At 40.7% G+C, this 14,421-nt stretch overlaps 1 protein-coding gene across 1 annotated transcript in view; it reads right to left on the bottom strand.

Annotated features, from left to right (window-relative positions):
- si:ch73-103b11.2 (rootletin) overlaps nt 1-14,421 on the bottom strand; it is a gene marked incomplete in the record, with an annotated part of 107,196 nt that overhangs the window by 62,276 nt on the left and 30,499 nt on the right. The window contains 2 exon segments of the mRNA XM_036132051.1: nt 3,578-3,662; nt 5,605-5,756. Coding sequence (XP_035987944.1) covers nt 3,578-3,662; nt 5,605-5,756 — 237 coding nt within the window.

Here is a 14,421-nt window from a genome sequence, read left to right as displayed (position 1 = left end):
GTTTTCAGTGAGTTATACATAAGATGTAGAGCTTTTCTACACAAGAGGGGATTGTGTTGGATGAATGATGGGGGTCATTGTCTGGGGATCAGCGTCGTGTCACCCCTGTTCCTCCACAAATGAGCCCGTCACTGGAAGCAAAAACAAGGTCACAGACTCATTCAGGGCGCCGTCATTAGAGCAACCAGACAACCAACGCTAGAACGTTTTCTCTGCGCTAACCACAACTTTGGCCTGGCCTCAAAAAAGGAGGGAAGGACGGGAACTTTTCCTCTGAGTGGGTGGTCTGCATTATATTCCTGTATCATATGCCTATATTTAACAGGGAAAGCATTTTTATGTAACGGGATCTCATGCAGCACCGTTTGTTTCCTACAAGGGGAAAATCCAGCTGCAGAACACGTGAGCGCTTGCAGAAATAAAAAGGTGGAGGTTTTATGCTGTCGACACCTTCAGGACAAGGCGTCCAGACAAATCCCTTAAGGCTCGGCGGTGCTAACTTTAGTACAACAGGTTGTAAAAGGAGAGAGGTGGAGTTCACCTGTGAGTTCAGCCACTTCAGGTATTAAAGGGATCCACGCTTAGTTGAACATGCTGGCCTAAATGTGTTGTAATTTTCTTATTACCGTAAAAATTGCAGTTTGTGATACGTATAAACTCATAATTTCTTCAAAAACTGTATATTTTTTTAAATCGTATTGCTTTTGATTGGTGTAAATTTAGATAATACCACAAAGTGTCGCTGTTGGCTGTAAATTCAAAACAGAAAAAACACAGAAACTTTGAGGTGAGTCTTCATCACTTCCCTCATGAAAAGAAGAAGAGCGCAACGAGAAAACGCCGTTGGACGACGACAACTTCCAAAGGCCCCACATTTGTGCTCTCAGCACTCAAGATTTTAAGTCATTTGTACGAACAAAATTTGATAAAGGAGCTAACAGGTGGCCGTTATCCTCGCAAGCTAAAACCAGCTGCCGTGCTGACTATTTTTATCCATAAAGCGCCTAAAGCACGCCGCCTTGCGGGCGAAAGACGCCTGAGAGACACATCAGAGACAGGCAACACTGGAACCCTTTAAATAACGAAGGTTCTGCCACTGCCGCCGGTACTGAATGTTAAATCACAGACCTGACACCGGACCCAGCTTTACTGGGTGTTAATGGTCTGGAGGGATGTTCCTGACTCTCTTTAAAGGCATACTATGCAACATTTTTCAGTTAATTAATGTGTTCCATACGGTTTTGGATGCTTAAATGAGTCATTTCAGGTCGAACAAAGGTTTTCTCGGCCGCCCTGGGGGTCTGTGGGGGAAATACCGCACTTGCAATTGCAAGAGCTCACGGCCCGCACACACAGAAGTCTCGCTTTACGGCGAGAACTCCGTGTTTTTGCCCTGCCATTCACTATATGCACGCGCGAAAGCAACAACAAAGAACCGCGTGTTAACGTCAAATAAACATGCAAGCATATCAAGTTTTATTATTATTATTATTATTATTATTATTATTATTATTATTATTTATTTTATTTTTTTATGTTGGCGAGACGCTACCGGCGAGGCGAGGCGGTGGCGGTAGCGTCTCGCCAACATAAAAAAAAAAAAAAAAAAATAAAAAAATAATAATAATAATAATAATAAAACTGGCGAGGCGGCGGCGGGCGCGGCTCGCCAAGATAGCGCTGCGGGAAGCTTGATGTTCATACCTTCACTGTGTTAGTCATTGTTTGTACTGCCGTTTTTTCCACTTTTCGTTGCATTCGCCTGTCTGCTAAGCTCAAAACAACCGCGCCTGGCTTGACGGAGAACCAGAACAGCTGAGCATCTTTACGACTGTGCACTTTTACTTTCGCCCTCTGGGGGGAGCCTCGCTGGAAAATCAACCCCGGTTGCATAGTATACCTTTAAAAGGGGTCATGACAACATAGGTCATTTTTCTGTGGTTTTAGGAGTATAATGTGATCTTTTATGCACAATTTATCTTTCTACATAATTCATGTTCCCCAATTAGAGCAGATCAAGCAAACAGCCCAGCCCCTCAGCAGATTAATTTAACGGCGCGATTCATGCTACCATGTCTGACTATCAACTTAAAAAGGCCCATTGACACGTTACTTTGACTTTTTATTTATTCATTTATACATCAGTAGCTCACTCTGGTTGCATACAAAGTTTTTATGAAAGATTACCACATCCTGCTGGCATATTACTTATTATTTTGGTGTTTTAAGCTTTGTTTTTGCTCAATTTGTTAGTAAATAAAGCCTTTAGTGTTTATTTTTAATAACAGAGGAAGTAAGTCCTGCACATGCTTAGCAGGGGTTAAAACAAGGAAGTTGCTAACGGCTATTAGCATCTCCCACCAAGTTGGTGTTCACTGAATCAGACGTTAAACCTGCCGAGGCTCAGATGTGACGCAGAGTTGACTGACGTGAGTAAATGTTCTGATATGAGGCTCTTAAAGCTGCTGTATATCATTTTATTTAATTAATAACGTAGGTCTTCATCACGCCGAGCTGCTGCTTTACTATGAGGCATTGCAGAGGGTCAGACTCAGTCCGCCATTATTTATTAGTGATTTATTAATTAAGCAAACCAGCTTTATGATAGTTCTGCGATACTGTCACTAGATGGCGCCACATCTGTTAATTTCTGTTATTTCTGGACTATTTTTCCACAAAAAGGACCATCAAAACATTATGAGGATGGAGGCTTGGTGTATACAAATTAATAAATACACTTCTCGTCCCTCTTCATAACTGTTTTTATGTTCCCTGTATTTGTGTTTTTGTATTTTTATTTTTTTACTATCTGTAAAGTGACCTTAAATGTCAAGAAAGGCACTGTTAAATAAAATGTATTATTATTATTATTATTATTATTATTATTATTATTATTATTATTATTATTATAACATTATTTTATCATGATCAAATTGTTTTGGTCTTTTTTTATATAAACATTACGTGGCTATGTACCTTTAAGAAGAGGATAGGTACTAAAAAGGGAACCGGAGGACGAGAGAATCAGAGTGGCTTAAGTTCATTTTATGGGGACATTCCTTGAACATGAGGGAATTGAACTCAAGGTTTTTGGATTTTGTACCAACGCTGAAGGTGGCGACCATAATTCTGTCATTACCCGGAAGTTTATTTAATTTCTAAATGCTGTCAAAATGTAAGGACTAAAGTTGACTTTATTTTTGCTGCACTGCTGCCGTGGACCGTGTACTTTGTTCCCACCGTCAGGTTAAAGCCTCTGGTCATAATATTGATTTGCGGGGAGATGAGCGAGGTGTGGAAGGCGGGAGGGAACGGGTGAAACGGGGGTCGTGTTTGACCGGTTTTCCAAATATGGCTGTAGCCAATCAGAGCGAAGTCAACAACATATCTGAAAATGCTGATTTACAAGCTGTCACTGCTCTTGTAGACACACTGAAACGCTGTGAGGCCAAAGCTTTACTAAAACAAACCTAAACGTTAAAACAAATAAGAGCTTTATCTGAACCCAGCAGCTCAGTTCTCTCAGTGCGAGAGAATAAAAGCAGGTCATCAGAGAAAATACGAGTCAGTACTGTACCTGCTGAGTGGGAGGATCAACCTTGCGCTTTTTCTTCTGGTTCTGCTTGTTGGTTCTGGGATAAACAGTCAGAGCCTCCTGCCACCTACAGAGAATAAAAAATAAAATAAACTCTGAATGCTTACCTATAATGGCATATTTATTCATATGTATACAGGTTTAGCTTTTACTTTGTAAAAAAAAAAAAAAATAAACCAATAGGATTAAAGACTTGGGTTCCATGTCGTTTACTGCACTGAAAATACAAATAAAAAGTTTTATTTTGTATGAAAGGAATACTTTAGAAAAAGCATCAAAGTCTTATGGGTAAAAAAAACTAAATAGAAGTTTGAAAGCATATTTTATATTAATGGTTGTTGCTCCAGTTGAAGCTTTTATAGCATCTTTAGAACGAGACATAAGATAATTGTGCAGCAACTCCGGCTGCTACGACTAGTCCATGTAATCAATAACATAAATTTTAATAATCTAACAACATTTTTGGCTATAATTGTATTTTGTGAATTTAACGTTAATTTCTCAAATTTTCAAAGAATAATAAGAGTTGTCTTTGAGCAGAAGCGTCTCGCTGCAGCCTGCACAGTCCGTATCAAATATTTGATATTTTTAATACTCATGGTTTTTATTTTTTTTTCTTAGTTTAGTTCTTAGTTGGCTTCAGCTTCTTCAGATCCCAGAAGCTTAACTTTCAACTCCCAATCCTCCCTACATTGGCTTCATGTCCACTTCTGGGTAGATTTTTAACTTCTTTTTAAAGCTCTTAATGGGTTAGGGTTTTTGATCATTTGGATGAGTGAGTGAATTATATGTGCATATTACACATTTTTGTTCACCCTTTAAGTTATGGTATACTATAAACATGAAGGTTTATTCTAAGAAAGAAACAAAAGAATTGCATTTCATGGGGGAACATTAGCTGCAGAGGCAAATTTATTTATTGAAAACGTCAATAGATTCATTCAAAAGATAGGTTTTCAGTCGCAGCATTGAAACAAGGTAACTTTAACAAGTTAAATCAGACGTTGAAAGGAGACTTTTTTCCTTTCGCTTATGAACTGTGGAATACATGATTCTTAGCAAATGGAAACTGTAAATACTTTGCACAACAAGCCTGTGAGGTAATTACTGTTGCTCTTCTTTAATCTTGGCATTGATGCTTTAGAAAAAGGACATTTTTTGATGATGCTTAACGGGGTTTAATTGGATTCAGGTGAACAATGAGCCGGAAGAGCATGAATCATTATAGAGCCCCACGCAATTTCGCCTCCCACTCAAAATTTCACAGTGACAGGAATGTCATGAAATAGTCAGAGTGAGGAGTTAGAATCCTCATCTGTAAGAAACAATCTAATTAAATGGAACAAAATTATATAATTACTTCATGAGGAGCTGCCATCGGACCCCCAGTCCGTAACATACGATTTATATTAAATACCTAAAACCATTATTTGGCTTAAATGGTTCAAACATTGATTCATGCATTTGTTAGTTATAAATAAATATTACAAAAAGGAGTTGATAATTGAAATTTGAGGAAAAATCCAAAGTAATGCAGGTAATTTCCAGCAAGGAAGGGCATCGCTGTGCGTAAGTCCTGAAACACATGGAGGCCAGATGACAGGAGCGTGGGAGGTGTTTAGTGATGGAGCAGGTAGCATGATGAAGAGTGGGTGTTGTGAGTCACACTTCTCCAAGAATAGCCACACAACGTAAGCTACAGCCACAGAGAGAGCAGAGGAAGACGAGAGGCCACTGAATGATGAAGATTAGAGTCTGTGTGCTGAAGTCTGAGGGTCTGGGGGGGGGGCAAAGTGTTCAAGAATGTGCACCGTCACTGCACGCTGCATTACAACTCTAAAAAGCACTGCCTGAAGCGGACAGCAGGGGGCAGTGCAGCTTCAGCTACAACTATAGCTGCCCACCATCTTTCCATCTGAGCCTCATTTAATCACCTCTTATTTTACAGACATTACAGCGAAGTGATGACTGTCCCCGCCGGACGCTGTGGCAGCACATCACCGCCTTACCCGTTGATGATTTCTTTGCACTCGGCCCGTATGAAGTGCTCTTTCTCCGGGGTGAGGATGCACAGGGAGTTCTTCTGACCCGTCCTGGACTCGCCGTCGATGACGTCCAGGCACTGGTTCATGTTGATGGTACCCTGGGGCAGAGTGCTGGGCTGCAGGATGAGAGCAGAGACGTGGGGGGGAAAGTGTTAGGGTGAGGAGGGGAACAGACGGGGACCGCGAGTCCCGCCGCATGCTGCGCCTGTTCACAAAATCCCCGGCCAAGCTCGGCCCAGCTGCCTCGCTCTGATCCAACAGTCTGTGCGCCGAGAAATGTTCCTGCTTTGATATGTTGCAGCACTCAAACTGAACGGATTACATAAACTACTTTTCTGATATGAAGCTTAATATCTGAGAGCTCAAATTGCAATGTCGATTGAACACAGACTATAAAAAAAATAGTTTTTCAGGATCGGATTCAGGATTTGGCTTACCCAAACAGTAGAAATGCAACAAATCATCACCGTTTTAACTAGGGATGCCTGATATATCGGCATTAACATCAGTATCAACCACTGTTGGTCATTTTATAAACATATCCGTGTCGGCCCGATTGGTTAAACTGGGCTGATATTAACAACAGACGTTTATTTGCAGCTAGATGCCCTTTGTGCACGACGACATTGGAAAAGCAACGTCTAAGTCTAGACTACAGTCCGCATTCAAAAATTCAGGTAGCATAGTTTTCAGTCGGTACAAAATTGTGCAAAATTTGATCATCCCAGAAACATAAATGTGTAAATATCGGTTATCGGACACAATAGCAATATTAACGTCGGATATCAATATCGACCCAAATTTTCCGATCCAATCCAATCCGATATTTAGGCTGTCCGATACTGTTGAATGAATAAACCATTTACTTTGCCATGTGAGTGAAGTTATCAGGCTTGAAATAAACATTATTAAAAAAGTTCTGCATGTGCATCTCTAGTTTTAACCAAAAAGCTCCACAGGGACCTGAAGTCTCTGCAAGTAATGAAATACGCTATGAGAAAGTCGTGGTTCAGTAGTCCTCCTTGCTTAAACTGCTTCCAGTGCACTGCAAGGCCAGTTAATTTTGATCATATTCACACTCATATGTGTGCTCGGCCGTGGCAGAAAAACATTGTTACATTCATGCTCATATTACACTGTTTTAGAAACATTCTGTCCAGGGGTGATGCTGAAAAACTAGTCCATGCATTTGTTACTTCAAGGCTGGACTATTGTAATTCTTTACTATCAGGAAGTCCACAAAATGCAGTTCAAAGTCTTCAGCTGATCCAAAATGCTGCAGCAAGAGTTCTGATTAAAATCAACAAGAGGGATCATATTTCTACAATTTTAGCTTCCCTTCATTGGCTTCCTGTTAAATCAAGAATAGAATTTAAAATTCTCCTTCTAACATATAAAGCCCTTAATAATCAAGCTCCATCATATATCAGAGCTCTGATTACCCCGTATGTTCCTAACAGAGCACTTCGCTCTCAGACTGCAGGTCTGCTGGTGGTTCCTAGAGTCTCTAAAAGTAGAATGGGAGGCAGATCCTTTAGCTATCAGGCTCCTCTCCTGTGGAACCAACTCCCATTTTTGGATCGTGAGGCAGACACCCCGTCTACTTTTAAGACTAATCTTAAAACTTTCCTTTGTGACAAAGCTTCTAGTCAGAGTGGCTCATGTTATCCTGAGCTACATCTATAGTTATGCTGCTATAGGCTTAGGCTGCTGGAGGACATCAGGGCCTATTTCTCTCACTCTGCTGAGTTCTCCTACTGCTCTCCAATCTGCACTGTTTACTATTATTTCAACTTTTAGTTCTGTCATTTTTCTCTTCATAGAAGGTACACCTGGTCTGGCGTTCTGTTAGCTGTGACATCATCAGGGGAGGCAGATCATCCTCTATCACCATCTAACATAGAAAGTACTCCTGGGTCAATGTGAGCTTCTGTGCTTTCTGTGTCTCTGCTCTGTCTTCTCTAACATAGAAAGTACTCCTGGGTCAATGTGAGCTTCTGTGCTTTCTGTGTCTCTGCTCTGTCTTCTCTAAGCCCCAGTGGGTGGAGGCAGATGAGCGTTCACACTGAGCCTGGTTCTGGTTCTGCTGGAGGTTCTCCTCCCTGCTAAAGGGGAGTTTTCCTCTCCACTGTCGCTTCATGCATGCTCAGTATGAGGGATTGCTGCAGAGCCATCAACAATGCAGACGACTGTCCACTGTGGCTCTACACTCTTTCAGGATGAGTGAATGCTGCTTGTCTTGATGTTTTATATTTCTACAGCACTTTGGTCAGCCACTATGTTGTATTTTTAGTGCTTAAAAAAATAAATAAGGTATGGTATGGTATTGAAGTTATAGATTCTTACCCAATAAACACATTTCACTCTATACAACGCAAACACGTTTTACTAAAATCAGGTTCTCTCCAATATTTCAGTGTACCCTTACTACGTCACTGACTGCTAAGGACCAACTTTTTCAAATGATAAAAGTATTAAATTATCTGACTTCTAAACACGACAAGGTTCCATTTAGTGTGAAACCCGACACGTATTCTGCCAACAATGATGAACGTTCGTTTGTGTACAATGACTTATGGTTGTACGTGCAGAGTTAAGTTAATACAAAGAGGCTTTGAATGCAACAACGTCGCATGAGAACAAAGACTCTTGCAGTTGGAAAACCTAAATACCAGTTCATAGAAATGCACCATCTCATAAGCTTACATAAACAGTTCTGAAAAAGGTGCGGACTTTAACACCTTGTCCCTTCTCCTTCCCTTCTGACCATTTGTTGGATTTTTTTTTTCAAAAATTTCTCACTGAAACCCTTCCTGGCCTGAAAGATTGTCAAGTTTTCTAACGAAAATGGCAAAAAAAAAAAACCTTCCGATGAAGCATTTTCATGAACTTTGCACAAAAGCAATACAAATATGTTACAAACCTAAACTTCAACTCTTTCACTATACACTCAAAGTTTAAAACTTTAAGCTAATATATGCACAAAATTGAACTAACACAAACCAGTGCTGCACAATATATAACAAATACACTCATTCCAGTAACAGTGTGCTGTATTCATGCCACAAAAGGATTGTTTGGAGTGCAGTAATTGTTAGTTAATATAAACCAAGCTTTATGAACTTGAATTCTTTTCATGCTAATGTAACATTCAGCCAGTTGGACTGAACCTTAATGGCAGAGGATGCTCACAGTGGAAACTGATGACATCGACCAAAATGCTAAAAGGTCACAGAGTGGGAAGCTCAGATGAGGAAGAGAGGAAAGATGAAGACGGGCAAATATTGCATCTGATATGAACTAATTTCCCATGACTTCTTTACTTTGGCTTAAACTCCTCATACTGAGATGCCAGAGAAGGTGCGTGAGTGACCAGAGTTTCCTCAGCTGGTGCACTGCCAGTCAGCTGGCTGAAAGATGTCTACCAACACTTTGCATTGGCTTGATTAGTCAGATTTGGCAGTTTGTAAATCATGCATGCTCAGTATGAGGGATTGCTGCGAACAACAATGCAGACGACTGTCCACTGTGGCTCTACGCTCTTTCAGGAGGAGTGAATGCTGACATGAGTTGTAAATTGGCACTACAGAAATAACATTGAACAGAACAGATTTGGAAACTAATCACTTTTGTTGAGGTAACAGAGTTTAACGACAGTCAGCAAACAGCAAGCAACATTACAAAGTGACTGCTTTCTTTGACATTTAAATCTTACCAGATGCTCAGGATGATTTGCACGCTCTTTAGCTTCTCAGGAGGCGTTGTCGGTACATTCAACTTGAACATTATTTGCCAATTTGTCTGTGTTGGTGTCTCACCAAAACCTCACTGTTACTTAATGACGATAAAGACTCCAGATTCTGTTTAGCAGCTGACGTAAGGCTGGATGACAGAGCAGATTGGCCAACTAATTAAGCATCAAATGTCATCTAGTAGGGCTGGACGATACAGCAAAAAAGCATATCGACAAATTAGAAATATTGATCGATATCGATAATTATCAACACATTCAAAACATATATTTTAAATGCAGCCCTGGCCATTTTATGCTGTTGCTTAGGAACTTATTTTTAGATACAGAAACAAACGCTAAATTCAAACTCAACCCTTTATTCAACCACGTTTTTACCAAAACTGCAAGTTTTTAGAAAACAAAACAAAAAAAGAGTGTGTGCTCTCTGAACTCTTTGAAGGGGGCGGAGCTTGGTCATGGAGGTTCCTGGGTCTGCGTTGTGATTGGTTGGGAGGATGTAATGATGTAATATTAACCTACATGGCTAGAATGCATAAGGAAGGAAAACTGTTCTATAAAACTTTTTATTGACCCTTTTTTCCTATCATCAATATATGTCTATCGATTGATATATATCATTATTGAATTATCCTCCAGCCTTATCAGGTAGTGGTATTCTACTAGTGACCATAAGAGCAAAAACATTACCTTTAAAACTAAAGCTACATTTAGCAGGTGTTTCATGTATATTTTGCTTACATTTCTGCACATATGAAAAGGCTTGTAACTTTCTGGGTTGTGGCAACAGTGAGAATCTGTGACTTGACCTCTAAATGACTCGTGGAAGCCCTGTGAGAAGCCTGGATAATCCTATGTTGAATGGAGGACTTATGTTTGTACAATCAGGTAAAAGAGGCCGCGCAGCTCCATGTGGTGGGAAGGAGTAACGGTGTGAATGGATTTAAGGTCCTGTGTTGACAGTAATAAACCTGTAGACACAACATGACTAGAAAATACCAGTGGAGCTTTACGCTTTGAATACCAAATTATAAATTGGAGCCCTGAGCAAAGCGTCATTTATAATAAAACACAGGAGAAACAGAATTAAAAGGTGCTGCATAACCACGGCCTGTCAGCGAAAACAGCACCTTCAGTCGGCGGACGGGCCTCTAACGTGGGCCGAAGTCAATGGTTTGTGTTAATCATACCCTGAAGGGAGATGAAAGCTCCTGCTTCAAGTCGCGTTTCACTTTCATTCGTATCTCCTCTTACAGCTGTTGATATTGTAAAAGATGGTATCAGATTTATCACAGAGCAAACGGCTGACAAGGTCTAAAAAAAACAGAATCATGGCAGTAGAATCCCTGTAAGGAGGTTTTGGTACGATCGTTCCCGTTCCTAAGAGAGTCGGGCCAGTTTGACATTAGGGCTGAACGATTTTGGAAAATAATCTAATTGCGATTTTTTTTCTTAATATTGCGATTTAGTATGATTTTTTTTTCCTGTTTAATTCACCATGTATTTTTAAACATATAAAAACAACGAATCATTTTGTTTCCTCACCGTGCGGATTAGTTGCTAAAACACCCACAGCATCTAAACTTGGAGCAGAAATTATTGCGTTCTGCCTACAATATATTTTAACCAAAATTGCAATTTTGACTTTTCTCTGCATTAACCACAAGCGACAAAAATGTCCTCTAAATAAAGATGTTTCTAAACAAGGACTATTTAAAACAAGAACTTTTAATGTTTCTATTGATCAGAATATTATTCAAGAGAACAGCTTTTAGTTGATTTGGACATCAGTCCATGTTGAACATAAAGTGAAACCAACAAGCAAGTCTATGTATTAAACTGATTGACCTGTACTTAATGCTATGTATGATTATATAAACTCTAAAACAAGTAATAAAATCAGAATATCTCACTGCTGCAACTGTCTTCCCTTCCATGTGGAGCAAACCCACTTTAAACATTTTACCGACAACTAAAGGACGCGTCTGACTCACTAATTGTTACATAGCCAAAAATTGCTGACCTCTGCGATTTGGAAATTGCGTTTTTTTTTTTTTAAATCGCGATTATATTGAAAATGCGATTAATTGTTCAGCCCTATTTGACATGAGGGTGAAAGGTAAAGAAGACACGACGCTTCACGTGATGATAAACCCGGGGAAGGCCTTGAAATGAAAGCTGGGACATCAACACTGAAAGGAGGCAATAACAGAGAGAAGTCAAGAGTCAGAACAGGGAGATTTAGTGTGTGTGTTGGGAAGGGGGGGGGGGGCTGTGACTACACGGCACATGTTGGCTTGTCCTTCAGCTGGAGTCAAAAGAGGATAAAGAGCAAAATATTTTTTACATCTGAGAATCTGCGGAGCGTTATTCCAAGCAGCTTAAGAATCATTTTTTAATGTACAACTACTACAGTGAATCCTCCAGGGCACAGAAAATAGATCATACACTCATAAAGCCTCTGATTTAAAACATAATTTTTGAAACCCTCAGACTGGGATTAGAGGTGGGCAGTGGGAGGGCAGCAGAGGACGTCACCACCCTCACCGTGGGCCATTCCCCCGTGGCTCTAGCACCCAGACCCAGGCCCCCTGAATCCACACCTCCCTGTCACCTACCCTAGACCCTGTCCGTTCTCCGCGGGCCGTCGCTCTCCACAATGGCTCCTTTGTTGGTCGGCACCGGTTCACACAATGTGGGATTGTCGGCCACCGCGGTCCCACAGAGCCACTCCTCCCGTTAACCCTCAACAAGGAAACATCCAGCAGACAAGAGGCCCAAACAAACATCCCTTTGTGATCAGATGATGGAAATTATGAAGCCAGAATAAACTCAGCCTGGCATCTGAAGATGTTCAGACAATCGTGCTGCATGGATTCAACAGAGCAGACCAACAGAGGCGAACATTGTGATTCTATTAAAACTGTTTTAGTTGCATATTTTTTCACAGCAATGATAAAAATCGCCCTGTGTTCGAATCCTGACCTGGGCTCTTCCTGATTGGGGGTTTCCCTGCAGAAACCAGTGCATACGTGGGTTCCAGATTGCATTTAGTGCATAGTTGTGTCTCTGTGACGGACAAGCGACCCATCCAGGGGGCGCCACCGCCTCTCGCTACTCCAAGCAATAGCCGGTATGGATGGAAGGACGATAAAAAACATAATTCAGCAAATTGCTGCATCAAATGCATAAAAATATCTATTTTACCAACGTTAAAGGGCTTTATGAAGAACTTCTAGACTTGATTTCAGGTGATTTCAGGACACTGCGCGTTAGTCTTCAGGAGGCAACAAAGCATTTCTTTCTGTGTGTTTTTTTTTTTTTTTGGTAATTTCTTTCCCCATAACTGGGGGATCGGAAACTAGAAACAAGAAGCCAACTCTTGTATCATCATTGATGAAACCATTGGAAAAGACCGAGAAGAGAGGAGAAAATGGCAGAGAAACGGTGACAGAGAGGGTTTCTGAACTCACTGCTCTGGATGAGGTGGTGGAGCAGACACACCCCGCCACCAATACTGAATTTACCGCAGAAACCTGGCGTTCTGGTGTCTGACTAAGCCGCTGCTAAGCCTCGGTGCACGCTGAACATCTCATGTGACGTAACGTCGCTGTTCCTGGCAGCGCGGTGGATTTCTTATAGCAAAAACTTGCCAGGCAGACCAGGAGGTAATGCAGTGATAGATGGGATGGGACATGCTTGACTTCAGCTGGTTTTGTGAGCGTAGCACCACTGACACACGGTTTAACTGTGGTAAATACACTGGTGAACCACATTTTGAAGATATTGTTCACCGCTGCTTCCTGTAGGAAAAAATGCAAGCATCAGACCGAGCTTTGCGAGCAGAACGTTCAGCAGGCCTGCCAACAGTTTCACAACCATGTAACGCCTTCGTAATTTGGTCACCGTACAACCACCAATTTATTTGGCTTTCATGTGATGGAGGGAAGCAGGTCGAAACTATCAAAGGAGGGGATAGAGTCCACCTTTTTAGGCCCACTCTTTACAAAATAGCTCTGGCTCCATCAATATAGTAGAGAGGATTCCTGAGACAGATTATCTATAATCTGTGGGCTTTGACTGGGACATTGTGGCCATTCCATCCCATAATATCTCTGGTTGCATGTTCAGGGTGGTTGTCCTGCTGGAAGGTGAACCTCCACCTCAGTCTCAGACCTGCAGTGTGAATGTAACCACAGGCAGATGTTTGGCAGGGAAAGTTTAACATGGTTTACTTTTAATGTGTTTCACTGTGTTGTAAGGTCTGCCTGAGGTAACAGACCTGAAGCTTATAGGCTAGCTTCCGCTAGCATTCTTGAAACAATACTTTGCTGATGTGGCTTGAGTGTGTTTTTTATGGTTATAACAAACCTTATTTCCATAACGGTAATGGGACATTAATGTTTGTTTTGTACAGTCCGCTCATTACGACCAAATAGAGCTTAAAAGTCTTTTAAATTAGCAGCAAATGTCCATTAGCATAGCGCTATTGGCTTCCCGAGTAACATTAGTGCTGCCACTTACGAAACTTAACTACGGTTTGTTTTAAAGCTAATGCTGGTTTTCGTTTAGCTCCGCCATCGTTTCGATAGTGCTATAAGTATTATTACATCATAAATAGGGAAGATTAATGTCGGTTTAATGCCGTTTGTGTAACTTTAAGATTGATCCATCAAGCTAATGACCAATCGGTACAGCGCCCTCTAGCTTCCAGGAGAAAAAATAGCATCAATACAATCAAATGTCTTAAAGGTTACTGATTTTACTGAGCAAATCATTCTTTAAAATGTTATTTTATCAAAAAATGTTTTGTTTAACTCAGGATTTGCATTGTGAATGGGTTGAAACACATGCCAATTGTTGTTCTAAATTAGTCAAGCTAATTCCACTTTCTAATGTTACATTAGCATGAAAAGAATTCAAGATGAACTTTGGTTCTCTAACTTAGATCTGCAGTGAACCAGGATTCACTCAATCATTCTGATGATGGTTTTAAACTGTTGTATTTTGTCTTTTTGCTTCTTTTGTCT

The sequence above is a fragment of the Fundulus heteroclitus genome, unplaced genomic scaffold, assembly GCF_011125445.2.
Source record: "Fundulus heteroclitus isolate FHET01 unplaced genomic scaffold, MU-UCD_Fhet_4.1 scaffold_47, whole genome shotgun sequence".
NCBI classification, from domain to species: domain Eukaryota; kingdom Metazoa; phylum Chordata; class Actinopteri; order Cyprinodontiformes; family Fundulidae; genus Fundulus; species Fundulus heteroclitus.
This window is presented reverse-complemented; position numbering and strand designations above follow the sequence as displayed.